The 25,961-nt window shown below is 46.9% G+C and overlaps 12 protein-coding genes and 2 long non-coding RNA genes across 15 annotated transcripts; 10 read left to right on the top strand and 4 right to left on the bottom strand.

The window, feature by feature from the left end:
* Positions 1-64: 64 nt before the first annotated feature.
* LOC136187291 (uncharacterized) lies at positions 65-941 on the top strand. Its single transcript, XM_065974866.1, has 4 exons — positions 65-198; positions 251-389; positions 444-544; positions 646-941. Exons 1-4 carry the CDS (start codon positions 117-119, stop codon positions 849-851), a joined length of 528 nt encoding a protein of 175 aa, XP_065830938.1. The 5' UTR covers positions 65-116; the 3' UTR covers positions 852-941.
* Positions 942-1,038: 97 nt separating this feature from the next.
* LOC136187288 (sigma intracellular receptor 2-like) lies at positions 1,039-1,884 on the top strand. Its single transcript, XM_065974863.1, has 4 exons — positions 1,039-1,134; positions 1,233-1,371; positions 1,428-1,528; positions 1,592-1,884. The coding sequence occupies exons 1-4, from the start codon at positions 1,056-1,058 to the stop codon at positions 1,795-1,797; spliced, it is 525 nt and encodes a 174-aa protein (XP_065830935.1). The 5' UTR covers positions 1,039-1,055; the 3' UTR covers positions 1,798-1,884.
* Positions 1,831-2,588, top strand: LOC136187289 (huntingtin-interacting protein K-like). The gene is made up of 5 exons (XM_065974864.1): positions 1,831-1,952; positions 1,998-2,124; positions 2,178-2,233; positions 2,284-2,335; positions 2,394-2,588. The coding sequence occupies exons 1-5, from the start codon at positions 1,831-1,833 to the stop codon at positions 2,487-2,489; spliced, it is 453 nt and encodes a 150-aa protein (XP_065830936.1). The 3' UTR covers positions 2,490-2,588.
* Positions 2,471-4,295, bottom strand: LOC136187279 (ferrochelatase, mitochondrial-like). Its single transcript, XM_065974854.1, has 10 exons — positions 4,205-4,295; positions 3,914-4,154; positions 3,716-3,864; positions 3,586-3,658; positions 3,371-3,533; positions 3,220-3,318; positions 3,066-3,173; positions 2,847-3,011; positions 2,735-2,794; positions 2,471-2,676 (listed from the first exon to the last, which is right to left on the bottom strand). The coding sequence occupies exons 1-10, from the start codon at positions 4,230-4,232 to the stop codon at positions 2,539-2,541; spliced, it is 1,224 nt and encodes a 407-aa protein (XP_065830926.1). The 5' UTR covers positions 4,233-4,295; the 3' UTR covers positions 2,471-2,538.
* Positions 4,245-6,982, top strand: LOC136187275 (nibrin-like). The gene is made up of 18 exons (XM_065974848.1): positions 4,245-4,373; positions 4,423-4,479; positions 4,529-4,593; positions 4,645-4,808; positions 4,863-4,939; positions 5,000-5,073; positions 5,131-5,237; positions 5,296-5,416; positions 5,476-5,663; positions 5,716-5,798; positions 5,849-5,934; positions 5,994-6,013; positions 6,064-6,152; positions 6,208-6,254; positions 6,321-6,512; positions 6,577-6,675; positions 6,736-6,794; positions 6,845-6,982. Exons 1-18 carry the CDS (start codon positions 4,346-4,348, stop codon positions 6,879-6,881), a joined length of 1,593 nt encoding a protein of 530 aa, XP_065830920.1. The 5' UTR covers positions 4,245-4,345; the 3' UTR covers positions 6,882-6,982.
* A 51-nt stretch (positions 6,983-7,033) lies between these two features.
* On the top strand, positions 7,034-9,130 carry LOC136187278 (uncharacterized). 2 transcript variants are annotated; one of them, XM_065974853.1, is made up of 15 exons: positions 7,034-7,092; positions 7,144-7,276; positions 7,344-7,386; positions 7,442-7,568; positions 7,620-7,693; positions 7,745-7,816; positions 7,872-7,903; positions 7,953-7,997; positions 8,058-8,130; positions 8,183-8,297; positions 8,347-8,479; positions 8,526-8,613; positions 8,663-8,730; positions 8,787-8,868; positions 8,924-9,130. In XM_065974853.1, exons 1-15 carry the CDS (start codon positions 7,035-7,037, stop codon positions 9,062-9,064), a joined length of 1,284 nt encoding a protein of 427 aa, XP_065830925.1. In that variant the 5' UTR covers position 7,034; the 3' UTR covers positions 9,065-9,130. The 2 variants fall into 2 exon arrangements, with proteins under 2 accessions (XP_065830925.1, XP_065830923.1); XM_065974851.1 differs by having other exon boundaries at positions 7,329-7,386.
* A 91-nt stretch (positions 9,131-9,221) lies between these two features.
* Positions 9,222-14,061, top strand: LOC136187272 (ubiquitin-protein ligase E3B-like). The gene is made up of 28 exons (XM_065974842.1): positions 9,222-9,323; positions 9,387-9,436; positions 9,524-9,585; positions 9,643-9,704; positions 9,756-9,812; positions 9,858-9,992; positions 10,051-10,188; positions 10,239-10,309; positions 10,358-10,451; positions 10,510-10,624; positions 10,672-10,739; positions 10,785-10,897; positions 10,961-11,115; positions 11,167-11,343; positions 11,394-11,562; positions 11,618-11,742; positions 11,795-11,912; positions 11,973-12,072; positions 12,125-12,244; positions 12,296-12,373; positions 12,430-12,528; positions 12,580-12,687; positions 12,745-12,882; positions 12,929-13,053; positions 13,110-13,292; positions 13,343-13,454; positions 13,505-13,597; positions 13,653-14,061. The coding sequence occupies exons 5-28, from the start codon at positions 9,792-9,794 to the stop codon at positions 13,842-13,844; spliced, it is 2,847 nt and encodes a 948-aa protein (XP_065830914.1). The 5' UTR covers positions 9,222-9,323; positions 9,387-9,436; positions 9,524-9,585; positions 9,643-9,704; positions 9,756-9,791; the 3' UTR covers positions 13,845-14,061.
* Positions 13,854-16,692, bottom strand: LOC136187274 (uncharacterized). The gene is made up of 2 exons (XM_065974847.1): positions 16,066-16,692; positions 13,854-16,019 (listed from the first exon to the last, which is right to left on the bottom strand). Exon 2 carries the CDS (start codon positions 15,828-15,830, stop codon positions 13,941-13,943), a length of 1,890 nt encoding a protein of 629 aa, XP_065830919.1. The 5' UTR covers positions 15,831-16,019; positions 16,066-16,692; the 3' UTR covers positions 13,854-13,940.
* A 165-nt stretch (positions 16,693-16,857) lies between these two features.
* Positions 16,858-17,537, top strand: LOC136186876 (uncharacterized). The gene is made up of 3 exons (XR_010669775.1): positions 16,858-16,961; positions 17,017-17,277; positions 17,328-17,537. It is a non-coding gene; the product is annotated as an uncharacterized lncRNA (long non-coding RNA).
* On the bottom strand, positions 17,429-19,973 carry LOC136186847 (acyl-CoA dehydrogenase family member 11-like). Its single transcript, XM_065974318.1, has 14 exons — positions 19,798-19,973; positions 19,515-19,747; positions 19,363-19,462; positions 19,193-19,310; positions 19,000-19,142; positions 18,875-18,949; positions 18,749-18,823; positions 18,601-18,695; positions 18,446-18,545; positions 18,258-18,398; positions 18,117-18,209; positions 17,786-18,065; positions 17,670-17,736; positions 17,429-17,614 (listed from the first exon to the last, which is right to left on the bottom strand). Exons 1-14 carry the CDS (start codon positions 19,957-19,959, stop codon positions 17,524-17,526), a joined length of 1,773 nt encoding a protein of 590 aa, XP_065830390.1. The 5' UTR covers positions 19,960-19,973; the 3' UTR covers positions 17,429-17,523.
* LOC136186878 (uncharacterized) lies at positions 17,578-18,560 on the top strand. The gene is made up of 3 exons (XR_010669776.1): positions 17,578-18,058; positions 18,112-18,218; positions 18,274-18,560. It is a non-coding gene; the product is annotated as an uncharacterized lncRNA (long non-coding RNA).
* On the top strand, positions 19,949-21,423 carry LOC136186863 (progestin and adipoQ receptor family member 3-like). The gene is made up of 6 exons (XM_065974334.1): positions 19,949-20,118; positions 20,172-20,340; positions 20,394-20,549; positions 20,594-20,779; positions 20,834-20,924; positions 20,978-21,423. The coding sequence occupies exons 1-6, from the start codon at positions 19,970-19,972 to the stop codon at positions 21,118-21,120; spliced, it is 894 nt and encodes a 297-aa protein (XP_065830406.1). The 5' UTR covers positions 19,949-19,969; the 3' UTR covers positions 21,121-21,423.
* LOC136186866 (arginine/serine-rich coiled-coil protein 2-like) lies at positions 20,969-22,653 on the bottom strand. The gene is made up of 4 exons (XM_065974339.1): positions 22,089-22,653; positions 21,924-22,037; positions 21,478-21,870; positions 20,969-21,426 (listed from the first exon to the last, which is right to left on the bottom strand). Exons 1-4 carry the CDS (start codon positions 22,101-22,103, stop codon positions 21,139-21,141), a joined length of 810 nt encoding a protein of 269 aa, XP_065830411.1. The 5' UTR covers positions 22,104-22,653; the 3' UTR covers positions 20,969-21,138.
* Positions 22,189-25,945, top strand: LOC136186845 (putative serine/threonine-protein kinase F31E3.2). The gene is made up of 18 exons (XM_065974316.1): positions 22,189-22,497; positions 22,581-22,616; positions 22,686-22,733; positions 22,881-22,949; positions 23,344-23,413; positions 23,472-23,579; positions 23,637-23,677; positions 23,737-23,764; positions 23,949-24,038; positions 24,280-24,368; positions 24,422-24,532; positions 24,584-24,694; positions 24,754-24,834; positions 24,886-24,947; positions 25,000-25,051; positions 25,104-25,192; positions 25,247-25,298; positions 25,355-25,945. Exons 1-18 carry the CDS (start codon positions 22,249-22,251, stop codon positions 25,787-25,789), a joined length of 1,821 nt encoding a protein of 606 aa, XP_065830388.1. The 5' UTR covers positions 22,189-22,248; the 3' UTR covers positions 25,790-25,945.
* Positions 25,946-25,961: the final 16 nt, after the last annotated feature.

The raw sequence follows: 25,961 nt of genomic DNA, 5'->3' as shown, positions 1-25,961 counted from the left end.
TCACGATATCGTCATGCCTTGGTTACCTGGTGACAAAAAGGATGTAGTTCCCTGTATGACGTCAACGACACAGGATGTGGTTGTGAACTTCGACAGTACCCGTACTGTTCGCAAAGATGGTGGTTATTACCGCCCGTCCTCTTGATCTGCTCATTGTTGCCTCATTCGGCTGTTTCTTTGTCATTGCAGTTACCATTGGTATGGTCATATTATCTCACCTTCTTCAGTGATCCGATCTGACGCTGTTCAGACATACTGCAGGCAAGTCTCACCGAAGATATTACAGCTGACGCTGTATCAGATCGTACATGGCCTCCTGAATGGATTCGACGGTCTTTTCTCTGGTGGTGTACAGAGGTTGACACCTTAGTCGAAGCGAATCCTCTTTGGTAAAGCACAAAAGAAAGCCATTGGCAGAAGGCAGATGTCAGATTTTGTTGCAGGTACAGAGCACTGGCACTAACAAGTCCCTTTCTGTATGCGCCATTTTACGTCTTGGCAATCTACGCCTTTATCAACGAACGGGAATGGATTAAGATTCCTGGTAAGCGGATATATTTTTGGCCACATCCTCCATGTCCCAGTGACTGCCATAGTGGCACTTGATTTTTTTTCATGATTACAGTACACCTTTCGTTTGTATAGGCCTTTGCTGGTCATGGGGCTTGATTTTGGTAATGTTTCCTACATTTGCGGAGCAATTGGCTGGAGAACATGCAACAAAGCATGTGGGGCTGTTTCTTGTTGCCTATCTTCCTTACGTTGTTTTTCCACTACTCTTTGCGGCAAGGTTGGCCATACCATCCACGGTTTTTAGTCCAGACTCTTCACTCGTGAAAAAACGTTCATAGTGGGTAGAGAGGTGTAATTACTACTACTGTTTTCAAAAATGCTGCTGTAGAAGAGACGTTTGTACTCTTTATTATAACTTATTTACTGCGCCTAGTGAGTATGTCGGCATACATGTATTCACTACTGTAGACACCGCGTAAAGCCTGCGTATTAGTGCGTAAAGAGCATCTGGGCTTGCGCGCGCTAGAGATCAAAGTTGCAGGATGGCGATAACTTCTCGTCCTTTGGACTGCCTTATTGTGCTCACGTTTGCTTCTTTTCTTGTGATTGCAATTTTTATAGGTACACAACAACATCCAGCCGCTGTGAACCTTCCCTTATATCTATGCACGCTGCTGAGAGATTAGCGAGTTACGCCCAGTGTCGTATTTTGTGTGCAGACCTGTTGCAAGCAACCCTCACAGAAAACCTAACTGCTGATGCTCTGGAAAATCGCATCTGGCCTCCCGATGCAGTTCGACGTCTTTATCTATGGTGGTGTCAAGAAGTTGATACTTTGCTAGCAGCAAATCCACTTTGGCGAGCTCCTACACAATATGAGTTGTCTTTTTCTAAATTAAAAATTACTTTGACAGGTACAAAACATTGGCACTAGCCAGCCCGTTACTGTATGCGCCATTTTACGTTTTGGCAATCTATGCCTTTGTTAATGAGCGGGAGTGGATCAAAGCGCCAGGTACTACTACTCTTGATAAGTTATTACAGTAAGTCTTACTTAGCATTTTAATTTTTTGTCTAGGACTTTGTTGGGCATGGGGAATGGTTTTAGTTATGATTCCTATACTTGCGGAGCAATTCGCTGGAACGCACACAACAAAGAATGTGACACTGTGTCTTCTGGGCTACCTTCCCTATGTTGTATTTCCTATCCTATTTGCGGCAAGATTAGCCATACCGTCTACAGTGTTTGGTGCAGAAGCAATAGAGGAAAAGAAACGTTCTTAATGCCCTCATGATTTTGCTGCTTTTTGTTTATGCATGCACAAGGCGTTCAATCTCATTGATGTATTGATCGATGCACGTGAGCTCGGAGCTTCTACTAGCGCACTTCTCACAGTAAATTCACTTGGATTTTTCTACCGTTTCCGATTCCAATTCGTGTAATTAGGCTTTCTGTTTGTATTTGTAAATACGTCTCTTTCTAGAGGCAGCATGGCGAGTGCCTCAGCAAACCCGCAGCCAAAGAAACACGAAGAGGGAACGGCAGCCGACTTGGAAAAGGTCACGGACTACGTCGAAGACGCGGAAATCCAAGGCGGCGACATAAAACAGGTATCCAAGACGAAAAAACCACTCGAAAACTACGGCAAGAGGCTCGACTCTAGCAAATCGCTTTGATGGCCGAAAGACGAGCCAAAGAAGCCGAGGAAAGAAAAAGAAAGTAAGCAGCAAACGATAGTCACGAAAACCCAGCTCAAATTTCGACCGAAGGGAGAAGCAATTGGCAAAAGTCCCCATAAAGAAAGAAGACGTAGAATTTATAGTAAGAGAACACTCAAATGTTTATGTATGTCGAAGTCGATCTCTGTGTTCTCGTCTAGATGAATGAACTCGAACTGGCTCGGCATCAAGCGGAACGCTCTCTCAGAGAGCACGCGGGAGACCTGCACGCGGCGTTGGTGGCGCTGCTCAAATAGGATGCACTCAATATGCGTATTGTTTGAGTGGCGGCTAAAACTGGCTCTGCTATTTATCGAATTGGTTTTTGAAGAATGCCCTAGCCTTTCCGCACGTTTCGTTGACGCACAGCGGACAGCGTAGCGGGAATTGGATCGAATGCGGCTGCGACGTCTTCAGGTGAGTCGTCACAAGGTCAGCCATAGCCTGGGGAAAGGGGGAAAAAAAAAGATTGATAAGTCTAACCGTTAGAGCAGAGTTGTACCTTGATAAATTCTGGATGGTCATTGAGTGCCTCTACTCTTTGAATATTTTCAACTCCACACTGGCAAATAAGTCATTGCATCGCTGACGCATAGACCCAATTCGTTGTCTACCTTGTGAGCCAGTTCCGTGCAGTATTCAATGTCGAGCTCATGAAGAGTTTCAATGTGATCGGACGTGAACGCGATGGGGACGACCATCATGTTCTTTCGTCCGTTCTTGCACAGACCCTTGATGGCAGCGTCCGTCTGCGGCCCGAGCCACGGCAGCGGGCCAACCTATTAGGGAATAATGAAATCAAAGAGAACGTTCGTTATGTTGGGTAAGTAAACCTTTGACTGCCAAACCAATCGATACGGATGGGAGAAGTTGAGCTCGCTCATGACTGCCTGCACGGTCGCGCTCACCTCTTGCGGATACGGATCGCCGCGATCGACAACCTTGATACAGGAGTTAGTCACATTGAAGTGTACATCGATCCTGTACCTTCATTGGAAGAGAGTGAGCTGAGAACAATATGACGACGTCGTCTTGCACGTTTTCCGGAAATTTTTCAAGTTCTTTTTTGATAAGAGCGCTGAACGCCTGTATGCAATATACGCGGTAGGTAAAAAAATGCATAGGCTAGCGGACTTGCCTTGACGAGGCCTGGGTGGGTTGGCCAGCGATCGATAATGCTCCAACGAATGGAGCTCGGATTCTTTGTTGCGTGTCTGTATATGGCATTAATACTGCTTCCCGTTGTAGAGCACGAATATTGAGGATACTGAGTGAAGGCAACGGCCCTCTCAATTCCGTCCCTATAGGTAACCAGTGTCCTGTATACGGTATATGCAAGTCTCGTATACTTACTTATCCATTTGATCTATTGCATCTTCAGTTAACGGCTTGGCATATCGAAATCCAACGTAGTGCTTGTGAGGAGCTAAAGACGAAGAAGGAGTTTCTGGCCAGGTCACTAGGGAATTTTCTCTCAGCCAACCTGTTTCTGGCGACATCTTATCGAGTAATCTAACCATTTGCTCTCCTTGCAAATCGGTCCATTTTCGTATGGGAGAACCGCCTCCGATTTTCTCATACTGTTCCTGAATCTTGGGAGTTCGTCGCTTAGCAATCCACTTGGCCATGAGCCTGCGCGAAACGATGCCGACGAGACGAATCGCGTTATCTACGAGTTTACGCTTGATTGAAGGGAAGCTGAATGAGATCGCGATCGCTGAAAAGTCTCAATAGAAATTCGTGCACGTCGTCCGTCACTTCCGGTCCGCCCAAGTTCAAAAGAACGATGCCCGTTTTGGGCTTCTTCGAGCTTTCGTTCGACGCCGACGCGACTCCGCTTGCGAGTCTGATGCACGCGGCAAAATTTGGTCGCGTCGGGAAGACGTTCGTGATTTGGTCACGGCGTCCGGCAAAGCAAAGCGCTAGATGGAACAAGAGGTCGACGTCGTGGAAATTTTCACCAAAGGCTTACCAGATCTTGCGGCCAGTTTTAGGGTCATTATGCTGCAGCGACTCTATGAGCGATAGGGAAAAATTTCTGGTATTGTACGGGCACTTCGTCGAAAATCAACAACTGCAGAGCTGTACGAAGCTGTGAAGTCCGGCTGCCTGAATGTGGAGAATAGAGCCTACGGGCGATGGTAAGACCTTTGCGACGTCTGGTTAGGCTCGAATATGCGCACTCTGTAGTCAAAGTGAAGTCCATGTGGCTTTTGCCTGGCCAAGTCTACAAGATAGGCCGAAAAGGTCTCAGTTGCTGTGTTATATTGAAGAATTTCACATTGTCTTGGAATAGATTGTCACATTTGCCTGAGTGATCAGACTATGAGTCGAAATCACGCCGAAATTTCCGTTAAATTCGTACGTTCTCGTACCCAAAAAGGACACCCAAACGAAATCATTTTTTCATAGAATTCAGTCACTGCATCGCAACAGAAGTCCAGTAGTCGTTGTTTTATAACGGACGTCTCACGTCACGGGACTGATGTGAATGGACAGAAGTTGACGAAAAATTCTGAAACTGAACTCAAGGACGGCGATGCCGTCAAATTTGGCGCACAATCAAGTGAATTTCGGTATCTTTTCCCAATTCTAGTACATTGATAAATTGATACTCTGCTCTCCATAAGAATCATACACAAACCTCTTGTATTTGTCTGCTCAGGAATGGAAAATTCCAGCTTGAAAGCAGTTGCAGCTAAAATAGGTTAGACTCAAATGCAGGCGATTGAATAACCGTTTGAGAGTGCAACTGACTCATTTATAGGTGGAGTATTCCGAAAGGAATGGAAAGCAGACTGCACTCATTTAGTGATGAAAAGCATCACAGTGACCATCAAGGTCATTCGCTTTTAAAAGCAACGTCTAAACAAGCAACGCAAAGTTGATGATTTTTAGGTTGTTCAGGCTCTGATCAGCTGTCAGTACGTGGTACATCCAAAGTGGCTCCAAGAGGCTTGCGAAGTCGTCGCCGCTCACGGAGACACACTTCCGGATCCAAACCGGTAGATATCAGATATTAGAATTTAGCGTTTCTCTTAGCTTCCGAGCCTTTCCTGACAGTTTCTTGCCAGAGGTGGTTGAAGAATCACTTCGTTCTGATGAAATTTCGTTTGCTCCCGATGACAGGCGAAAGACGATGTTTAAAAATTTGACGTTGATATTTTTAGTTGACAGTTCCATGGTACAGCTGTTACCTTTTGTATTCTTTTGCGAAGTTTCCTTGCATCGTCTCTTGTGCAGGCGAGGAAATTTGAATGGGTCGTGCGCGGAGCATCGGGTGCTTGCAAATTTGCGTGCACGTCCGAGGACTTGAAGAACATGGATGAACTGATACAGCCGAATTCGTTCGTTGTCGAGCCGGAAGAGACAAAAATCAACGCCGCTAAGGACAAAGGATGGATTCATACCGTGAAAGACTATTTGGCTCGGTAAACGTATGCTTACGATCGAGTGTCTGTTATTGAAGAGGAATTGTCGTAGACGCGGTCGATGCCCTGTGAGTCAATCGGAAATTGGCCTTGCAGTCCTGCACGTATCAGTTGAAGATTTGATAAAGCATTCATGTGAGCGTTAGGCAGGTGTATCTACTGTCCATTGGAACGCCGCCGTGCAGATCTGACTGAACCCGCGGTCAAAGATGATGCTGTTGCCGCTGTTGCGTCGCCACCAGTCGCCACGACGACGCCTACACCTGCAACGGTATGCATGCAGAGAGCACACCAACGATATAGGAGTACTAAATTGATGTCTTTGTTTAGGATGACGGCGGAATTGAAAGGTACTAAAGCATGAACTATTGCTAGTTAAGGACTATTTTATTTATTGTAGGGAGGATCGCAATGAGCGCCGTGCAAGTCATCGCGTCCCAGAGAAAGAAAGCAAAAGCGGCGGACATGAAGTACCGCTTCCTGCCCCAGGTGGTTGATTTTTAGCATTTGAAATTATTCTTATCGGTTGCCTGTGCCTTCGAAGAGTCTCGTTTTGTGGAATCAAAAGACGGTGCCGTCAAACCTTCGAAGGTACGTACGGTATACGAGCGCTTCTTCTCTGCCTTGCCGATTGAACAAAGGAAATAAATACTGTAGGAATCCGAGTCTGCTAACAAAAGTGTTAAAGACGAGTCTTCGGCAATTGTTGCGTCCGATGACAGTTTGCCAGCGCCGTCGTGTCACATGAAGTGGAACTTTGTAAAACTCGTCGTTCAAGAAAGGCTCTCTCCCCATGCTGGTGCCTCTCCGGCAAAAAGTGCTCCAAATAATGTCAAGATTTTTTCAAAGGTAGTACAGTAGTACTAATACACCTTGTTAGTTGAGCCGATCTACTGGAGTGTCTGTGTCATAGTCTTCCAGGGCGCTTGACCGTAGGCAGACGGCGTCTCAGTCACTCAGCTTGAAAGCATACGTTTATGTTCCAGACAAAGCGTCTTCCGTTCGTGATAGTGTAAGATAGAAAGTTGTCTGTGTCGTATTATTTATCGGAGGGGCTATCTTATATGTATAGGCTGCTCTGCAGTCAAGTTCTGAAGAGAGTGACGCCGAGCCTGAGGAAAATCTCTTTGGGTAAGTGACATATGAAGTAACCTGCACGCCTAATTTATAAATCGCTTTAGAAATCCTTCGAAAAAGAAGCGTATGACGAGAAGATAAGCCGGGCTGCATAGTTAATATACAGTCACGTTTTCTGTAATGATGATAAGATGATCATTTGAGATTTTTGCCGCCGGAATTCTACGAGATTATAATTGGATAGTGTCACCTGTTTATTGCGGCCAATACAATTCATACGGGCGTCCCTCTGCGATGGAAGCAAAAGAGTGCCATCGATTCGTTCGGCTCCTTGCCAATCAGCTTCGCGATGGTAAGTCTGCGCCCACTTGCTGGAATACGTCTGAAAATCGTCTCTCTGTAGCTTGGGCCGACGTCTCCGAGTCTGACGGCGAGTTGAGGCAGCGTTTCGTCGATGCCATTGGCGCTTTGCCTTCAAACCGACTCAGAGAAACACTCCTAGAGCACTCAGCGCTCTATTTCGATAAGCTGAAAGAGTGAGCAATGTGTCCGCGAGGTTCCTATCCTATTATTGACAATATAATGTAGGTCTCTGTCTACTAGAGCATCGCGTAGCAAATCTTCGTCAAAGAAGGCTAAAATTCTGGCATGTTCCTGAATTTGAGTCGATTAGTAAATGCATGGTTTTTTTTATTACGTAGGAGACAGAATCAGATGTTGTGGACACGAGTGAATTACCATTGGTAGTTCTATTAACTTCTGAAAATGGATTTGATTTAACGTTGAAGAAAATAGCTGGATCTAATCGAGATGATCAACTTAGATTAGGTAGATTTGGTCTCCAAATTTCTCTATTGTTATACTAAGCAGTCTGCTCAGGGTTAACCCTCATGTCTGCGTGTTTGCCATTAGAAAATGTTAGGCGTTTGCTGGACGGGCTGTTCTCGGATTTGGTACCGATTGTTATAATTAACTGTATTGTCTGTAACCAATTTTTTTGGAAGACGTCTTGTGAAGAAGCAGTGGCTGCAATTACGTGGTTAAATCAGGCTTTGATTGGAATTCGCGACGTTTCTGTGAGTTTCATCTTTTCTGAGCAAATTTTTACTAAAGCCTGTGTTTTGAATGTAGACGATTGAAGCCGTTATGGAGAAAGTGTTGAAGTGAGCGAGTTAGTCTAAGAAGATTAGATATTTCATTCTACGAGCATAGTTGTATCAGTGGTTTGGAGAATATCCTATCATTGCCAGAAGACAAGTACAGTACATTGAGGGGGAAATTGTTTGCTGTGTAGATGATGAAAGATTCGTCAAATAGGTCGACATTGATTCATGACAGCCTATGGAAAATTATTCAACAAAGTCAATCTGTTGTCTCTACAGTTGATCAGGTAAAAGCAAGCCAGACCATATCTTAAATATAGATTTCTGATCGTTTTACAGCCAATGAGTGCTCATTACTATGACGTTCTCGCCGCCGTCTTATCCGTGCTGGTTGACTTGACGGCGACGACAATTCACACGGAGCAATTGACGCATTTGATATACCTTTCTTTATGTGCGTGTCAACACCGTTGGATTCCGATGCTCTTCATATAATTATTTAGCCAAATCTCGTCAGCACATTGCTGATGTTGCCTTGCAGGTGACCTCTTCAAAGTCACCTAAAGTTCTCTACAAGACGCTGAAGCCCTTGTTTTATCTGTTGCCCGCTGCCCATTTGCTTCCATCTTTTGTCAAGTTAGAAATAGATGTTTTGTTTTGAGACCGTTTCTATGGCTTTCAGATTTTTAGGTTTTGCGCGTCTGCTTCTTCAATGGGGCGTAGCATCTGGACAAGATTCTTCATTCAAGGATCAGCAGAAAATACGAACTGTAGGGCGTTTTCCTGATTGTGACTCTGAAGAGTAGTCTAAATCACTAGGCTGTCCTTGATTGCGTTACACCTAGTGGGCTCGATGACGTCGTCAAGTCAACAAAATCCCTAGAGGCGTTAGTAGAAAATATTGTATTGTGCGGCGCTTTCGAATCTTTGTCTGCGTGTATAGATTTAGAAACAAAAAGGGATGTGCATTTCTGTCTTTCGTCTTGGATCAAGCTAGTGATAAAGACATTGAAAATCTAATTCAAGTACGTAGTCTACACTGAAAAAATGATAGATCGGTTGATGCTTTCTCTCTCTAAGTTTGCTTGCAGTGAAACAGAAGACGCCAATGAAGAAGAATGCCGAGTAGAACGAAACGAGGAGTATGGCGATGACACTGCAACTGGCACCGAGTCACCGCTCTTCTTTTTGGACGTTTCCGGGGACAGGACTGTAGCCTAGTAAAGTATTGGTAGTCTAGTGTAGCTTCAGCTCCATAACCTAAATAGGAATGACATTTTTGTTTGACTGTCACGGTGCCGTTTGCGAATGGTCACCTTCATTCAAATTTCCCGCTTCGCGGCTCGCGTTCTTCCTCGCGCGCGCGTTGGCAATGTTCTCTAAGGGAGGAAATCGGTCTCAGGCTCTCCAGGAGGCAAGAAGCGCCCGGGAGAATCGCCAGGCGGCGAAACGAAAAGAGGTCGCGATCGTCAAGATCCAGGCAAGACGCCTAAAGAAAGAAATAGAACTGGTACAGAACGGTTCGTCTGTTTCTCGACTGCAGGCGCGCGTGAGAGGTTTCCTGCAAAGAAGAAGGATCATTCAAAGTGCAAGGTAGACCGCTTTACTCTTTGGTGTCCCTGAGAGTGCCAAAGTGTCCGCTATTCGACGTTTTCAACTGTGCCGTTCCTTTTTATTTAGGAGAGAATTTGACGAAATAGTCGGGAAGAGCTCGTCCAACGAGACTCCCCTAACGATTCCAGGTAATTTGAGGCTCTTTTTGACAACGGAAAACCATACTAGCTAATTTCTCGCCTCAGCTGTTCAGTGTTTTCTGGCGAATAGAAGGCTCCTCTTAGTGTACCGTCATGCTGATGCAGAGGTACACTACTTGTCTTCAGTCCTGTCAAGCATACATCTTTTGTGCTTCCAGAGGTTTGTCTCTCTTTGCCAATACATTTTGAAGTCGATGAGCGCATCTTCAGCGAAAGTACGTCACCAGTTTTCATTCCATCCGAGAACGACTTCTCTCTAGGTCTGGTACGCTTCGCTGGCCCTCTCGAAACAGCATCTCAAAGCGTGGATATATCACATGCAAACGATACTCGTTCTGTGCATGAAGCTTCTACGCAAAGGAAACGCGTCCAAGCCATTTGCTCTTTTTCGCGTGGTAAAGTAGAAACCTATCCGGTGCCGTGGCACAGCATTACATATTTTGTTTCATTTAGCTGACTGAATTTACGGACTGCTCTTGCTGGAGAATGTTGACCGCAAAGGGAGGCAGTGCAGTTCGTCCCATTGTCAGTCAGCTGTGCGCCTCCTTCTTGCAATATGCTGTTCAGAATGGATTGTATCAGATGCTACAGGCAAGATTTGCGTCGAAACGCCGACTCTCTAAAAATAATTGGTTTCTTAGGAAGTTTATTTCTCTCAAATGCTGACCAAACGCCTGATTTCATACAACGACTTCTTTACGCTGGCATGGAGGTGCGAGATACAGTGTTCGGTAGTCCTTTGCAGCTGGTTGTTCCGTAGACCGGTAGCAGTTCTTTCCAGCGAAGAAATGGTGGTCTTATTTATTCAATACATCTTCTCTTTGCCTGGTCTTTTGTCGAGCATAGATAAAAAGGTAAGCTTTGTTTACGCGACCTTTGATTTTTGCTCGGAATTTTAATTAAAGTGTTTAGCACTTCACAACGCTGACTCTGTCGTCCGAATTTTTGAAAGGCCTTGAGAAAATTATTGTGAAATGTAGCATTATGGCTGGTGATACAGATGTTAATTGGACTCTCAGTGTAGCAGGTATCTGCCTTTTCTGTATTCTACGTTTTGCTCTGATAGTCTAATAGGTAATCTGATCGAATTGGCTGTTTTATGTTCAGAAAATCGACTTCTGGACAATCAGATCTTTTTCGCTGTACGTCGTTTTTCTCATTAATTCTCTTGACTAGTTTCTCTGTAGGACTGTTTATCTAATTGCCTCAATCGAGTCAAACTGTTTCTAGCCAAAAAAGAATCTAGCCTTTCCCACTGGCATCCAATAGTGGGATTAGTAAGAGACAAGCAAGACGACAGGTAGTCGCCCAGCCAGCTGATCCAAAAACAATAATAGTATATATACCCTTACTCTTACATCAGATACATAAAACGCATGGGCGCCGTATCAAAACAGCTTCACATGCTGGGACGTTCATCTGTAATCGGTTCCTTGTTCTCGGTCATAATAGATCGATCGCCAACGCCCGAACAGGCATCATCTGGTGGTAAACCGCCTGATGGCACCAAAGGCTTTGGTACACTGGCACGAAGGTCGTCTCCTTTTTTACATTTTCTTATTTTATTAGTGTCGTTTTTGAAGCGTCGTCTCAACGTTGTATTCAAATTCTCGTCCTTGTCATCGTCATCAGCGGATTCGGCGTTTCGGCTCAATTCGAGCGAGTGGAAACGTCTGCACGCCGTCTGTCGTTTATACGAGTTGGCGATGTCAGCTCTTTTCGAATGTAAAACGGACCTGTTATCAGGTAAAAATAAGTATCCGAGGTGGCAGTTTTGTATTGTAAGTGCTAAATAGCTCTCAGCTTTCACGAAAAACTTCTCCAGCAGCTGTGGCATTCGCTTCAGTTCTTGGGTCGAGGAACGGCATCGATTATCGACGCCGTTGTGAAGTTGAACAATCCCATGCACGAATCTCTTTCTCTGCTTCTCGTGCTCTTCTGTCACTGCTGCTATCAGCTCGTGGCGTACGTCAGTCGTGCTTGGGATTCAGATTGCTGAAGTCATTGCGTTCCATTTTAGCATTCTCGATGACGTTGAAATATACGAGTACGAGAAACCATTCACTTTGAAAGACCTGGCGTCGTTGTCGGGTTTTCTTAACCAGCTCGTCTTTCGCCTCATTTGGGACGTTCCGCGGCTATTGGGTAGACGTTTGCTGCTATACAGTATATTTTGAAATGATGTCCATCTAATTAGACTCCACTGGAGAGTGTCTTGAATTGAGAGTCTTGGAGGCAGTGCACACTCTTCTAAAGGTGCTCTATGAAAAGAGCAGTCGTCGTTCGTTTTCAAGTCAGGACGTTTGGACGATCAGGTTCGTTTGCGAAGTAGTTTGAAATTTTTAGCACATCGACTAGCTTCTTTTATACTTCAGAGATCCCAAGCCTAGTGCGATAGTGTCCGAGCTGAAATCCGGAAAACCGCGAGCAAAGATGATCACGGAAAAAATACCCCACGTCATACCTCGAATGATGGCAAGTCTAACGGATTTTCTCCAGCCGCCCAATGAAAATGTTCTGACGACAGAGAGTCAACATGCTGAGAGATCTAATCGAAGGCGACAAGTGTGCTTTGGGTCTGGTAGAGACTCGTTCTTCGGCTCCCACGTCGACGTACGTTCGGATACGCCGAGCTCGTTTTTTGGAGGTTTGCAGAAAAAGGCGCTTCCCGCCGAAAAAAAATCAAATTGTTTGATAGGATGCTTACGAACAATTGTGCCAACTTTTGCCCGAACGTCTCAAGGGAACCATACGGGTCAAGTTCATTAATCCGCACGTAAGTTGAGCGCAGAAAAATATCGGACTTTCCATTATCTTCCCGAATTATCAAAGGGTCTAGACGAAGCCGGAATTGACCAGGAAGGCGTATTTAAAGAATTTTTAGAGGAAACTATAAAGAAAGCTTTCGACCCGTCCTTGGATTTGTTCAAGGTCAATTCATAAAAAACTAATTAGTTTAGCGCGAATTTTTCTTTTTACCAGGCTACGTCCGACGAGACGCTCTACCCGTCTCCGACCAGCGTGGCGCAGGGCAATTTTGGGGCTCTCTTCAATTTCATGGGCCGCATGCTCGGAAAAGCCGTGTACGAGGTGCAGCGTATCTCGTTTAAATTGAACCCTTCCTTTTGAAGGGTCTTGTATATTTAGGGTATTTTAGTCGACGTGCCTTTTGCTGATTTCTTTCTCGTCCATCTCAAAGGAACGACGTACAGCGCCGCGTATAGCCCGTTTGACGAACTGTCCTCGTTTGATCAAGATCTGTACAGGAATTTAAATTATGTTAAGGTATCGTCGTCCTTGTGGATATATTAGTCTATATGTACTTAATTAGCATTACGATGACGACATTGCCGATCTCGACCTGACGTTCTCTCTCAACGAAGATTTTTTCGGAAAGCTTTTGACGCACGATCTAGTGCCGGGTGGAAGTGCGATTCCGGTAACCAACGAAAACAAGTGAGGCGTGCCTCAAAATAATATCGACAGCCGCGTCATTTTTGTAATTTTTTCAGGATGAGTTATATTCACCGCGTTGCGCATTTTCGCATGCACACTCAGCTTCGAAAGCAGACCGCGGAGTTCGTGCGAGGCTTTCATTCGATTATTAACCCCGAATGGTTGGGCCTTTTCTCTCCTCGAGAAATCCAAAAGTTGATCTCCGGCGATAACGTCGAACTGGACGTCGAGGACCTAAAGTGAGAGGGAAAATGTCGTTTGGAGGAGTTATTCAGTGCCTGCTTTTTAGGAAACACGTTCAGTATTTCGGCGGATTTCATCCTGCTCACAAGGTCGTGAGATGGCTGTGGGACACCGTCGCTAATGACTTTAATTCCAAAGAAAAGGCTCTCTTTTTGAAGGTACAATATCAAAAATAACAGACAGGAGGTATCATATCTTTTTTGCTCAGTTCGTGACGAGCTGCTCAAAGCCTCCAATTTTGGGCTTCTCCTATTTGCAGCCTCCGTTCGCAGTTCGATGCGTTCAAGTTGAAGACGACAGGGTATGCCCAACAGAAAACCTCACACAGTTCATTTCTACACGTTTTTTTTTCTTAGGACGAGGGAGACACCGTGGGACGAGTGATACGCGGATTTTTTCGTCAGTCTCGTCGAGGATTTGCCGACCGGCTTCCAACGGCGTCGACCTGTTTCAATCTACTTAAGCTACCCAACTACCGTAGCAAGTCAATCCTGCAAGAGAAGCTTCGCTTTGCCATATCATCAGGAGCTGGCTTTGAGCTTTCGTAAGGTTCTAAATGAAGACTACCAGGTAAATTTATTAGATACAAACAACAAAGTACTTAGCACACGTAAAGCAAACCGACAGACACACATTCCAAGTTTCTAGATTTCTATCTTGAAAGCGGCAGTAACGCCGATGTATCCGTTATAGTAGGTGAATCGAGGATTGACAATCGTTAATCCGTCAAACGCAGGAATAGGAATACCCTGATTCAATTTGAAATTGATTGCTGGCAGGGCGACCAAATTGATCATGGAACCCATAAACGATTTCAAATTGTCCACGCTAGTTTGATTCACGTCAATCTTCGCCCAGCTCAGAGTGACGTTGAACCCTTTCATTTCAACGTTCGCCGTTATATTGCTACCGTTCATCTTGGCCATCCCCGAAACCGTAAGATTCGCTATCAAACCAAATGCCGGTATCAGCTTCTGTTCCTCCGCCACGTACACGTCGAGAACGAACGAAAAACTGCCAAGGAGACCAACGGGACTGGGCAAGACGACGAGTGTCGGATGAACGAACGGCCCTACGTCAATTGTCATGGCCATGTTGGGATACTTTTCATAGAGCGAGGGAACATAGGACTTGAAAAAGGTCGTATTGAACTGGAAGAAGCTTTTCAGCGACGGCGGAATGACACTGTTATTGACGAGGACGGTAAAGAGACCGGCCTCGGAGAAGGCTGTGAGAGCAGAATTGAATACGTATTCGTCCACGTAGACGGCGATCATATCGGAGGCCAAATCAAAGCTCGACGGCAGGGTATTCGGTAGAGAGTGAACGGAGTTGTTCGACGGTATCGTTTGCGTTTGGTAGAAGACGTTGAAAGCCGACGAAGCGACTATCGCGTCCGAATGCACGACGACGGGAATGCCGAGCGAAGTCGGCTCGGCGTACAGACTCAGTGAATCGATGGCAGTGCAGTTGTTCGTCGATTCGAAGCAGGCGGTCAATTCGACGTGACCGCCGCCGCAGCCGGACTGGTACTCCAGTTGAAGGGGATAGAAGGCGTGAGCGAGCAACGGCACCGCTTCGGTGTAGTCGGTATGATATTCCGGCCAGCACATGCCTGGATTGTGCATCTCCAAGCCGCCTTCGGACTTGCCGACAAACGTCACTCTGCTTCGCTGTTTGTAGTGCATTCGGATGCTGTAATTGCCCGTGTTTTGGGGCGAGAAATAACCTGTTATGCTGATGCTGTCGTATGCGCTTACACCGAAACTGAGTGACGCTGTCTGATAGGACGATCCGCTGCCGGAAAAGTGGTTGTTGCCATATTTCTTGCCGTACAACCCGTGCACGTTCCCAAATGAAACGAGGCCAAAGTAGGCGTGCACAGTAGCCGATTCAACGCTGACGTTGACTTGAAGTGGCACATCGGGCAAATACTTTGCAATTATCTGATTAGCGAGGGTCTTGATCTCGGATCCAATTTGAGATTCAAAGAGATTGGTGATGGGGCTGTTGAGAAGTTCGACGAGTTTTTCATAAAAACTGCTCGTTCCCGACAATTGAATTTTCAAAGTGCCAATCTTGACGGTGCATTCTATTATGTCGAGAATGAGCCGATGTTCAAGAGAGGTGATGTCGAGAACGATTCCGAGCGACATGTCAGACATCAGATCGGTCGCGTTACCGCTGATGTCTATTGCGCCGTCTTTGTACCGCCACGCCATCGTAGCGTGCGCCGTCATGTTCGAAGAAACGATGTAGACGGCGCTGGGAGGAACATTGAGCACTTCTTGTTCGCCGAGCGTAAATTCGGTCAATTTTATCTCGGATATGTCGATGTCGATGCCGGCGAAACCGAAGGACTGGTCGGGAATGAGCGTAGAGGTGACGGTTTTGACGAGAATTGGATTGACGATGCGCCGGATTTCAGCGATGCCATTGGACTGCAAAAAGACTTGCAACGTGGGTTTCTCTAACTCGTCAGCGCGGCCATTCCAACAGAGAGCGGCAAGAATCGCCACCAGCAGCGAACTCATTTTGCACGAGACTGATGAACACGTGATCTGCCACGTGAGCAGGTAAACCGTTTTATTCTTTTTTTTTGATGAAAATTCTATCCATCTACGCTAATTTACGCTATTAATTAACTACGTTCAATAATAAGAGATCCATCTTCTAGCTTCATCGCGCGTCGGAGGCCAGCTGCTGATCGGCCGATCGATCACCTAAAAAAGAGAAGGATAAAACTGTTCGATTTGTCCGAGTACGTACCTTTTTGCGGTGCGTTCGTATTGGCGTTATCCAGGCCACACCACGTGGAGGTTCGAACGCAGTTTGTGGCCCAAAAATATTGGAAGCGAGACCTTGCTTCATAGGCCCAATCACGACCGGTACGGCCTGGATCGAGAACGGCTCTCCCACACCGTCCCCCCGACCGCGTCGTACCGGGGCCTCATAGAGGCCGTAGTCTTTCGGGAGGAATGATGGAATTTTTTCACAAGAACCGAGACTACCGTGTCGGGAGAGGACTTACGAAGCGATTGCCGAGTTCACCAATCGAGGGCCAAGCGTTTATTGTCCTGGGGGTCGGGTCATCTTCCGGGTATAAGTTACTAATCCGAGTGAGGAAATACCACGAGACACTGGGCCCCCACACGTTTCTTTGGCAGTAAGTGGCAAACCTTAGTCAGACGCCCACTCGGCTTTAGCGCGGAACGCCTGACTTCGCAACTGAAGCCGTCCAACGACCCTTTGTGACCCCCAGTGCCGATCTTAGCGCCGCATTAGAGCGACGCCCATCCACTGTGCCTAGCAGTTTCAGTGAGGATCGACAGATGACAAAAACGCTTTGATGACCAACGACCAGCTTCCCCAGCTCACGATCAGCCTCAAGGGTTCAGCCCGTTGGCATCCCCCACCCTAGCGCAAGACTGAAGATTGGGGCGTTGGCCCCTCGCTTTTATACCGAAGATGATGTAACATCCGCTGGTGACCCCACCATGACCTCATTGTGTTCAATTCACCAAGGCAACGAATCGCTGGTTCGCCGAGAAAGTTCGCGCCAATTTTTCACGTGGTCCTCACGAGCCCGTCACGCCGGTTTGCCGACCGGTTTTAGGCGCTACAATTCAAAATGGTGGACGATCCCTCGTGTTCGATCGGCCATTGTACGCGTGTTTCGCTTGGGATTCTAAGGTTTGCTGACATTGTTTTTCTATGTAGGATCGTTTTTACGCGCGGCGAGCGCGCGTGAATCAAATCCCCGGCGCAACTCGTAACTTGATCGGTCATGCGATTCGTGCTCGTCGCAGACGGCCTTGGAATTCGTTCGCCACTCGAACAACACGAAGTAACGAACGACTTCGATCGAGCCTCGTAGCAGTGGAAAACGAGAACTGGGTCCCCCGAAATTTCTCTTTCCATCGCCTTTACGTTAATTGCGAAGCGCTGGCATGACTAACGCACCGTGCATTCTGTTTTCAGGTAAAAATGTCACTATTCATCGCGTGAACTATTGAGGTGTGATTTTGCAGAAATGGCGTGAGGAATGGCAGTCCGTTATATCGCCACAAGAAACCTTCAAAACTCTCTTCTCACGAGGCTTTTGCATTATCTCAGCTGGAGGCCTTGGCAATTATTGACGTAGCAGCGTTGCAATAGACAGGGTAAGAGCCTCAGGAAACGTATATCGTTGTAGCAGGGATTTAGACAGGCGTCTTTGTAAATAAACTAACTAAAAACCATGTTTTTGTCTATTGATTGCGCGTCGTCTCCGTAGTCATTGACCGAGACGACTATTGCAAGCCGTCGACGGCACCATCTACACGTATAAGATGCTACAGTTGCCTATCTCCTCAAGACAAAGATTTGCCAACCTTTCGGCTGCAGCAATGTCATCTTTTTCAGCTTCACTCCAAGCTGCATGTTCAATGAGAAGCGAACCTACACATATTGCGGATAAGCACTGAAACAAAGTGTTCATCATTTCTACCGATGTAAACCCTAGCCAAGCTGTATGCGAGGTCGCGAGCTGCACTTTCAAAAACGCTGGGGTGTTCGGAGGCCGCCTGGCTGATAAAAGCAGTCAAAGTATCCAAGGCGTTTTGAACGCGTCTACACGAAGCCTGAAGCGGATCAACGCTTTTGGCCAAGGCCAAGCGTTTGTTCACGTCCGCGCAATAGGCTCGATACACGTCGCCTTTTGACTTGCTGAAAGCTCGAAGTACGTCCAAAGAGAGCACGTTCGTTGTGCCTTCCCAGATAGGTAAAACCTGAATGAGGAAAAATGAGATTAATTTCTCACACAATAGAATTTAGTGTACCTGAGCGTCGCGAAGCATTCCTGGCAAGCCTGTGTCTTCTATATAACCCTGGCCTCCAAAACATTCCAGCCCTTCTGACGTTACACTGACAGCCTGAGCCCAGTACAATGTACAATATTATCAATGGTCTAAACTGACTACCTGCTTTGCTGTGTAGAGCTTTGCCAGTGGGGTCAATAATCGCATGAGAAGTTGATGGTCATTGTCTCCTTTGCCATTTTCTTCCATGCCAAGCAACTTTGCTATTTCCATGGTAAGAATCAGCCCCCCGCGAGTTTCAAGCTAAAAGTTTGCCGTGACGTACAAAAACTCCTTACGTGTAAACGTACCTCAAGTCTAGCCAACGTTTGCACGTGTAGTGGATGATTGATTAGTTTTCCCCCGAATGCAGATCGGCGTTTGGCGTAGTCACGAGCTAGATGAACTATACTGTAAAGCCCACTGTGTCATTAGAAGCTGCACGTCTTCCATTGGCTTTTCTCACCGTCTTATTCCTCCAACTGCTGCAATAGAATTGTGGAGGCGAGTTATAGTGAGCATGTCTGAAATAGCTGCCACCCCGCGTCCAACATCAGATAGCTGCACAGCAAACTCAGTAGGAAACAACTCGCTAAACAGTTTAGATTATTTACTTTATGGGCGACGCTGCCATCAAGTAGCATTTCTGCTGTAGGAAGTTGCCTAGTTCCAAGTTTGTTTTTCAATTTCTGAAGAAGGGTCAAATTTAGTCAACCTATTACATAAGAACTAATATTCACCTGTATCTCAATACCATTTAGTTGCCCCTGTTTATCTCTCGTTTCTAGATAAAACAGAGTCAAACCTTTGGTTCCCTACAAAAAAGAATCAGATGTATCAAATATGCAAACGAGACTCAACGAACATCAACGACTTGTCCCCCTTCATCTTGTATTCTTGCCAGTGTAAGAGACATGTCAGCATCTGAAGCTGAAGTAAACCATTTGTATCCATAGAGACGATACGAGCCATCTTCATGAGAAACAGCCACCGTTTCAGTACCAGACGCTAAAAAAAGGCAGGTGAGGAATGATGCATTAGAGAGTAAGTTCACTTGCCGACGTCAGAACCGCCTTTCCTTTCTGTCATCCACTGTCCTGACGTCCAGAAATTCTCGGGCAAACGAGACGTCAGATGGGGATAGGCCCGATGAAATAAAGACATGTTGCCAGACGACTAAAAAATCAAAGGTCGTTTCCGTTCACATGGAGACAAAAGTCTTGTCAACCTCGATAACTTTGGCTGCCCCATCAGTCATAGCCAAGGGGCAAGAATAGAGTCCAGAAGAGGGCCCAAACAGATACAGTTTACTCATCTGATGCAATCGACTAGAGAGTCGTGACACGATATCGAAATTCGGACAATTGACACCATGGATACCTCCAAGGGCCGTGGAGTCTCGTGTAAGCGATTTCGATGAGCCCCTCTTCGGCAGCAATATCGTGCAGACGATTCCAAGCGGGATTCACGATCACTCGATCGACGCGTTTTCCCCACGCGTCGTACTGCTCGAGTCGAGGCGGATCAAGTTCGACTCGACGACCGAGGTGCATCACCTCGAAGACGACTCGTCGTCCGAACGAGGACAAATCCCTCGAGACGTCTGCCAGCACCTGAGAAGAAATCGTGCAGACGAGGCAGCAGTCTCTATATCTGTCAATACGTCTGATGGTAGAGTTCGCTTTAGATAGGCCTGCAGAAAGGCATCCTCTTTGTATTGATTGCCTAGAGTCGGAGCGTCCTGGAAGAAGGTGCCAATTCGGGATGCGCTCGCAGCCGTAGAAGCTCGTCTGGCAGAGAAAGCTCGTCCTATTCCAATTCTCATTGTGTAGCGGATGGCGTGGGTTTGGCTCACGTGCGCTAAGATGGGAAGGGCTAAGATGGACCTGTTTCGCTACGACGAAGTTCCGTCCGACTGGCGACGATGTCTTTATATAACAGGTGGATACCGACGAAATCTATCACAAAGTGCATGCATAAAAAGGTTTGGCGTGCATAGGAAAGCCCACGTAGTCCATTCATCAGTGTTTTCCGTAGCCTGTTCGTCTTCTCCAATGAATCCGTCAACATTTGGAGTCATCTAGTTTCCTTTTTATTCTTTTTCGGTGTCCTGCTGTGGGTCAACTTTATTACGATACCCAATGCGAGCTTAGAATCGTCGCTGATTGACCACGCCGTTATAACCTTCTTTCTCCTCTGCATCGAGGTAAATCTGACATGATGCTAGAAATGATCTATGACAATGCCTACTATATATAGTTTTGCCTTTTCGCTTCGACCGGCTATCACCTATTCAAGTGTTCAAGTGATCCGTCGGTTTCTATTATCTGGTACAGGCTCGACATAATTGGAATTGCAATAGCCGTCTGTGGCTGCTATATACCAGGACTGTACTACGGATTCTACTGTAACATGGTACGTATTTAGTCTGACAACACGTGCTATAAGGCTCGTTTCAGGTGTGGAGACGCGTGTACGTTGGGGCTGTTCTTCTGGTTGTGCTATTCTGCTTCCTTGCTCAATTTCGAACTCAAGCCTCCTTGCATCACAACTGCCAACTCGTTTTCATGTATTCCTTAGCCGCTGCGTTTGGCTTTATTCCTTTCGTTCATTGGATCCTGATTAGCAGTAGTGAAATCATATCAGTAAGGCAAACGAAGGCGCATCATGCACTGCAGAATGGCTAATTTGGAGTATAGTTTTTTGCACCAAAAGTCATTGTGTTCTACGCTGTGGCCTTGCTTGGTGTCTCCTTTTACGTGAGTCGTACTCCCGAGAAACTGTGGCCAGGTACCGCAAGTCGACCGTTGCTAACTCAATGTCACTGGCTCCTCCTTATCTAGGCAAGTTCAATTTTATTGGTGCCAGTCATCAGGTGTGGCATGTACTCATAGCGGTCTCATTCATCTGGTGGTATTACTCATGCATTAGCATTTATCGATACAGGGCTTCAATTCCCTGCTCTCAAACAGAACTACCTCCCTGAGAGACCTTATTTTATCTCTTACTGCCCTGGCAATTTTTCATTATTTGTTGCCATGGCAGCACCCAACCCAAATCCCAGTCCCAATCCTTTGTACTGATCTCGATGAGTAATGAGTCGGCAAACTTCGTACTGTTTGTCTAAATCGTCCATGAGTTTTTTTGTAGTCGCCATTTGCTTGGCTCTAACAATGTCGCCTGCACCCGAATCTCCCTCCTCGGTTTCTGAAAGTCCCATCATCCGTCTATACTTGGCCGCCGCGTTTCCGGAGAAAGCGGCTTCCGCCCATTCTTTCGTAACACTTGACGTCTGAAAATTAAAAATGAATTTTAATTAATTAATTAAAAATTGATTCGTTGCCTCGTTCTTTTTGTGAGCCCACAGAAGCTTACGCTTCTCCTCTTGGGTTTTACGTTGGTTCTCCGGACGATGACGACGATCGCGAATGTTATCGTCGTCGTCGTGCCGGCGACGCTCTCTCGATCTCGATCTTCGCCGACGACGCTCTCTCGAGCCCGATCTTCGTCGGCGACGCTCTCTCGATCGCGATCGCGATTTCGACGGCGTTCGTCGCCTTCGTCGTCGTCGTTCGCGATCTCTCGAGCTCGATCGGGATCGACGACGACTACGACGACGATGCCGCGACGAACTTCGGCTTCTCCTTCGTCGTTTCGACGACGGAGATGACGGCGATTGTCGCCGAGATCTCGAGCGATGTCGCCTTTCGACTTTGTTCTCTTCTGGTGAAGAATTCTGTAACGAAATTCTCTCACAAAGTGTGACAAATTAATTATCCTTGGTCTGACCTTATCGGCGACCACTCCGTCTCCGTCTCCATCTGAAGAATCGCTCGAGCAATAGCTAACGAGTGCCGCCATCTTTCCGCGTGCGCTAAAGGCGCCTACTATGGTAGTGTTAGCCTACTAGCAAAGCATTGTTACAACAATCAGAATTATACACCGCAAATGCACCGAAAAGGGAGACATTATTAGTCGCCTTTTATTTTTCGGCTCCTAATTACTATCGGTCGTTACGAATCGCGCGCGCTAGCCGTAGATGCACTGCCCTGACTTTCCAGTTTCCACTTTGCACTCGAATGCCGCACCGATAGCCCTTCCTCTCGCGCCGTGAATGGGTAACCGTCCAGTCGCCTCGGCGCACGGTCCCGACCGGCCGATCAGGCGACGCTCGTCGTCTATGACGGCGAAATTACCGATGAAACCGAACGTTACGAACAGTTTCGTCTCGGCGCGCGGCGTCGAGCCGACTCTCTCGCGACTGAGCGGCGCGTCGAAAACCGGCTGGCCCGTGCCCCAACGCGAGGGCGTCTTCCTGCCGGAGTACCCATCGAAGCCGCTCGTCGATTTTACGGACTTTCGCGTAATAGGGGGTCGTCGTCGCCGACGCCGATAATCGTTACCCCTTTTTCCTTTTCAATAACGGCGACTCGTATTTGTGTTTAGGTTCTGGGACACATCGGACGCGGCGCATTCGGCCACGTAAGCGAAGAATAGCGATCGATTCGCAAAGCGAACGAGACCGACGATGTTTCTCCCACGCGTACGCAGGTCTTGAAGGTGCAGAGCAAAGGAACGGGCGAAATCTACGCGATGAAGGTTCGTGCCACCCACCCGCCCGCCGCCCCATTTCGCCTCCATTAGAATTATCTTTTTCCCTAATGGATCCGCCGGCGATCGAATCCATTCGCCGCCGCCGTCGTCGTCGTCGAGAGAGACCCCCTTAATTCTCGTCCCCGTCTCTAGGTCTTAGACAAATTGGAAATATTTCGACACAAGGCAGTGCAGCAGTGCAAGGACGAGATTAAAATTCAGGTAGAACACAGTGTACACGCGCGCCAACTGGTTCTTCTCCAATCGAACGAATCCGCCGCCACCGCCGACTCCGCCCACTCGACCGACTCACACTCTATCGATTCTTATTTTATTCTTAGAACGCGGCCGCCGCCGTCGCTCGTCGACGAAGCGAAGCGGCGGTGGTCTCGTTTTAGCGTTAAAATGCGCGCGGCTCGCGTTCGACGCGCGTTCGTTGTTTTTTCGCTCGTTTTGCGGTTGCGCGGTTGCGACTGAAAGCGTCTGCGATCGATCAATTTTCCCCGAGGCGCTCGTTGGACGAATTGGGCCCCGACGAGCTTAGATTCGATTACGCTCGCGCGCGGGGGCGGACGAACCGAATGGGCGGCGTCGAAAATTCATTTTCTCTCCGCAGTCGTCCTTTACGTGTCCTTTCATCGTTCACGCGCGACACGCGTGGCAAACTAAACGTCACTTGTACATAAGTGAGATCCGGTGTTATGACTGTTTTCACAGCGAAGTGAGCTCGTGTATGTTTATTAGTACTCGACTATTCGGAGCGGGGCGATTTGTTTGCCGTTTGGACGCGCGTGCGTCGTTTTGACGAACGATCCGTTCAGCAGTACGTTTCCGAAATGGCCGTTGCTCTTGGTAACAGGCTGAAAAAAACGTCTCAGCTCGAGAGCGTATTGTATTCGAATTTTTCAGATTTTTTGCATCGATCTGGTGTCATATATCGGGATCTCAAGGTGAGCTGGAGCGAGAAAATTTGATTTCTTACTTCCTGATTGGGTTGCTTCCTTTTTAGCTGGAGAACGTGCTGTTGGATTCCAGTGGTATGTGGGGGGAACGCTGCTTTGTCTAGGCGACTGCACCGTCTCTGCACGTACATACTTCCCTTCATTTCCTCGATATATATGTGTCCCCGAACGGTTCCTCGTTTGGCTCGCGAATTTCCGGCTGTTAGCGTTGTTGGCTTCCACCCTTCGTTTCTGACACGTCCTTGCTCTGTGTGTGTAGGTCATATAAAACTGACGGATTTCGGCTTGTCGAAATGGTTGAAAGTCGGCGTTAAAACGAGAACAATCTGTGGGACCATTCAATACATGGGTTAGTCACAACGCTATAAAGCTCGGCGTTCCTCGTGCGGTTTCAGTTTAATTGGGGCAGATTTGGATTCCTTCTAAAGGCCACTCCATCCTGCATTAGCATACCAATTTATCTAGTTGATACTAGAAGCAGACATTCCCGTCTTCGGGTCCCCGTCCTTCTCCCTACTATTATTGACACAAGATGGAGCGCGGACGCGATTAGTCTCCACTAATGTGCGGTTTCCTTTGCTCTATTTCAGCTCCAGAGATACTAAATAACGAGTCGTACACCCACGCCGTCGACTGGTGGTCGATGGGTGTTCTCATGTACGCTATGCTCGTGGGCGAGGTGAAGTCTAGCAGCTGTAGCAGATTCTAAGACGTTGAGCGTTTTCTTTGCAGTATCCGTTCAATTCAACGCGAAGTCACAGGGCTATGTATGAAGCAATATTGTCTGGGGCCTGCACGTTTCCCCAGTTTCTGAGCACGTCGGCTGTGCTGACAATGAAGAGGGTGCGCGTCTTTTCTTTATCCGCATTGACGTTTGCGAATGCTTTATAATAGTTTTTGTGCGTCGATCCTCGAAAGCGTTTGACGTCTCTGTCTCAAATACGTGCCGAGTCGTTTTTTGCGAGAATCAATTTTGATGAGCTGATACAGAGAGCCAAATTGAAAGTTTGTCAATGGACTTCCAGTAAGAGTTTGTCCACTTCAAGTGCGCTTTATTCTCTCAGCTGAAAAAGACGGCCAATTGGGCGTCAAAAACGTCGCTAAAGAACGCTAAGAAAGTCGACGAAGTGAAGAAATCTGCGAAAGTAATAGCAGTCACGTGTAGTCAGCTAAGAACACTGAACATTTTGATTTAGAACGTGACAATAATGAGGGATAATCATCATGAGAGCAAGAAGGAAAAGCACAAAGACAAAGGGTAAAAAATGAGACCACGGGAAGAGAGCCTGGTTCTCAAGGGTTTTGTTTAGAAAGAAAAAGGGCTCTAAAGTAAGAGAATCGTCGCCTCCTGAAACAGTCAAGGTTTGTTCGTCAGCAACGTGCCGCCTCAGTAAACCACTCAGTCAAAATTTAGTACAAACCTCGACATTGGGGAAGCGGATATAATATTAATTCAAACTCGGACAAACTTTCGCTGGACGCTCGATTGTCGTCGAGAATACGGTAAAAACGCAGTACAGCGTAGAAAATTGTCTCGCATATCGGTCTTTTTTCAAGATCGTCTGTGGCACCTTCAGTTGTTACTGACCTCGATTCAGACGCTGGCCACGTAAGCGTTCTACACAGTTGTACTTTATTCGACGGGGGTAGACGCCTTTCTTTTAGTTCAGAGACTTTTCATTCGTTCGTCCGGCACCAAGTCTTCAAACTCTACCGAGTGTAAAGTCTGCTGGCGGTATGAATCACGTACACCCGAAATACCCTCCCGTTCATCGTCCAACCCACGACCACCGTCATCAACATCAGCATCAGCATCAACATCAACATCAACACCAGCATCATCACCGTCATCATCATCACCATCATCGCCAGCATCGAAAGGAAGCGAAGCCGGCGTTGCATGGCTCCACGAGAGCCGTTACTCTAGGCGAGATTCAGCACGGACGTTTTCCTCCGTTGCCACAGCATTGGCACGCCGGGCATCACAAGAATCCGTCGAAACAACGATCGTCCTGGGTTTCGGGTGATTGGGATAACGATGGTTCAAGCTCTTCTGATTCAGAAGGTGACGTGGCATGGACTGGATTTGGAGTTTTGTAAAACAGTACTAAGATATAGAGAGCGCTTCAGAGTTCTACTGTAGATCTTTTATTGGGACAGTCACTACTTTTAGATCGTAACTATTTACTACTGTTAGTAGTGCGGCGACAGACAGAGCACTTTTATTTTTTATTGAAGAAATAGTGTTAAGACGCGTCCGGGAATTGTCGCG

The sequence above is a fragment of the Oscarella lobularis genome, chromosome 5, assembly GCF_947507565.1.
Source record: "Oscarella lobularis chromosome 5, ooOscLobu1.1, whole genome shotgun sequence".
NCBI lineage: Eukaryota > Metazoa > Porifera > Homoscleromorpha > Homosclerophorida > Oscarellidae > Oscarella > Oscarella lobularis.
Note: the sequence above shows the minus strand (reverse complement) of the source record. Positions and strands in the feature narration are given on the sequence as shown.

What these genes read in the sequence shown, in the direction of transcription:
- LOC136186845 (XM_065974316.1), top strand. Translation starts at nt 22,249, where the DNA reads ATGGGTAACCGTCCAGTCGCCTCGGCGCACGGTCCCGACCGGCCGATC. An exon ending in AGGACGAGATTAAAATTCAG is followed by an intron (nt 22,950 to 23,343) that starts GTAGAACACAGT and finishes TTCTCTCCGCAG; the next exon opens with TCGTCCTTTACGTGTCCTTT. An exon ending in CGAAATGGCCGTTGCTCTTG is followed by an intron (nt 23,580 to 23,636) that starts GTAACAGGCTGA and finishes CGAATTTTTCAG; the next exon opens with ATTTTTTGCATCGATCTGGT.
- LOC136187278 (XM_065974851.1), top strand. Translation starts at nt 7,035, where the DNA reads ATGGAAGCAAAAGAGTGCCATCGATTCGTTCGGCTCCTTGCCAATCAG. An exon ending in TATTTCGATAAGCTGAAAGA is followed by an intron (nt 7,277 to 7,328) that starts GTGAGCAATGTG and finishes AATATAATGTAG; the next exon opens with GTCTCTGTCTACTAGAGCAT. An exon ending in TTGTCTCTACAGTTGATCAG is followed by an intron (nt 8,131 to 8,182) that starts GTAAAAGCAAGC and finishes ATCGTTTTACAG; the next exon opens with CCAATGAGTGCTCATTACTA.
- LOC136187274 (XM_065974847.1), bottom strand. Translation starts at nt 15,830, where the DNA reads ATGAGTTCGCTGCTGGTGGCGATTCTTGCCGCTCTCTGTTGGAATGGC.
- LOC136186847 (XM_065974318.1), bottom strand. Translation starts at nt 19,959, where the DNA reads ATGAGAATTGGAATAGGACGAGCTTTCTCTGCCAGACGAGCTTCTACG. An exon ending in ATGGCAGCGTCGCCCATAAA is followed by an intron (nt 18,696 to 18,748) that starts GTAAATAATCTA and finishes TTTGCTGTGCAG; the next exon opens with CTATCTGATGTTGGACGCGG. An exon ending in AGCTCTACACAGCAAAGCAG is followed by an intron (nt 18,210 to 18,257) that starts GTAGTCAGTTTA and finishes TACTGGGCTCAG; the next exon opens with GCTGTCAGTGTAACGTCAGA.
- LOC136187272 (XM_065974842.1), top strand. Translation starts at nt 9,792, where the DNA reads ATGAGCGCATCTTCAGCGAAA. An exon ending in TGATGGCACCAAAGGCTTTG is followed by an intron (nt 11,116 to 11,166) that starts GTACACTGGCAC and finishes TTATTTTATTAG; the next exon opens with TGTCGTTTTTGAAGCGTCGT. An exon ending in CTGGACGTCGAGGACCTAAA is followed by an intron (nt 13,293 to 13,342) that starts GTGAGAGGGAAA and finishes CCTGCTTTTTAG; the next exon opens with GAAACACGTTCAGTATTTCG.
- LOC136187288 (XM_065974863.1), top strand. Translation starts at nt 1,056, where the DNA reads ATGGCGATAACTTCTCGTCCTTTGGACTGCCTTATTGTGCTCACGTTT. An exon ending in TGTGATTGCAATTTTTATAG is followed by an intron (nt 1,135 to 1,232) that starts GTACACAACAAC and finishes TTTTGTGTGCAG; the next exon opens with ACCTGTTGCAAGCAACCCTC. An exon ending in CTAGCAGCAAATCCACTTTG is followed by an intron (nt 1,372 to 1,427) that starts GCGAGCTCCTAC and finishes TTACTTTGACAG; the next exon opens with GTACAAAACATTGGCACTAG.
- LOC136186863 (XM_065974334.1), top strand. Translation starts at nt 19,970, where the DNA reads ATGGCGTGGGTTTGGCTCACGTGCGCTAAGATGGGAAGGGCTAAGATG. An exon ending in TCTTTCTCCTCTGCATCGAG is followed by an intron (nt 20,341 to 20,393) that starts GTAAATCTGACA and finishes TACTATATATAG; the next exon opens with TTTTGCCTTTTCGCTTCGAC. An exon ending in ACGGATTCTACTGTAACATG is followed by an intron (nt 20,550 to 20,593) that starts GTACGTATTTAG and finishes GGCTCGTTTCAG; the next exon opens with GTGTGGAGACGCGTGTACGT.
- LOC136187275 (XM_065974848.1), top strand. Translation starts at nt 4,346, where the DNA reads ATGTGGAGAATAGAGCCTACGGGCGATG. An exon ending in AGCAGTTGCAGCTAAAATAG is followed by an intron (nt 4,940 to 4,999) that starts GTTAGACTCAAA and finishes ACTCATTTATAG; the next exon opens with GTGGAGTATTCCGAAAGGAA. An exon ending in GTGCCGTCAAACCTTCGAAG is followed by an intron (nt 6,255 to 6,320) that starts GTACGTACGGTA and finishes TAAATACTGTAG; the next exon opens with GAATCCGAGTCTGCTAACAA.
- LOC136186866 (XM_065974339.1), bottom strand. An exon ending in ACGGAGTGGTCGCCGATAAG is followed by an intron (nt 21,871 to 21,923) that starts GTCAGACCAAGG and finishes ATTTCGTTACAG; the next exon opens with AATTCTTCACCAGAAGAGAA. An exon ending in GGGCTCACAAAAAGAACGAG is followed by an intron (nt 21,427 to 21,477) that starts GCAACGAATCAA and finishes TTTAATTTTCAG; the next exon opens with ACGTCAAGTGTTACGAAAGA.
- LOC136187289 (XM_065974864.1), top strand. Translation starts at nt 1,831, where the DNA reads ATGCACAAGGCGTTCAATCTCATTGATGTATTGATCGATGCACGTGAG. An exon ending in AAGGCGGCGACATAAAACAG is followed by an intron (nt 2,125 to 2,177) that starts GTATCCAAGACG and finishes GCTCGACTCTAG; the next exon opens with CAAATCGCTTTGATGGCCGA. An exon ending in AAGAAGACGTAGAATTTATA is followed by an intron (nt 2,336 to 2,393) that starts GTAAGAGAACAC and finishes GTTCTCGTCTAG; the next exon opens with ATGAATGAACTCGAACTGGC.
- LOC136187291 (XM_065974866.1), top strand. Translation starts at nt 117, where the DNA reads ATGGTGGTTATTACCGCCCGTCCTCTTGATCTGCTCATTGTTGCCTCA. An exon ending in TGTCATTGCAGTTACCATTG is followed by an intron (nt 199 to 250) that starts GTATGGTCATAT and finishes GACGCTGTTCAG; the next exon opens with ACATACTGCAGGCAAGTCTC. An exon ending in GTCGAAGCGAATCCTCTTTG is followed by an intron (nt 390 to 443) that starts GTAAAGCACAAA and finishes ATTTTGTTGCAG; the next exon opens with GTACAGAGCACTGGCACTAA.
- LOC136187279 (XM_065974854.1), bottom strand. Translation starts at nt 4,232, where the DNA reads ATGACCCTAAAACTGGCCGCAAGATCTG. An exon ending in CCCACCCAGGCCTCGTCAAG is followed by an intron (nt 3,319 to 3,370) that starts GCAAGTCCGCTA and finishes TATTGCATACAG; the next exon opens with GCGTTCAGCGCTCTTATCAA. An exon ending in GCACGGAACTGGCTCACAAG is followed by an intron (nt 2,795 to 2,846) that starts GTAGACAACGAA and finishes CTTATTTGCCAG; the next exon opens with TGTGGAGTTGAAAATATTCA.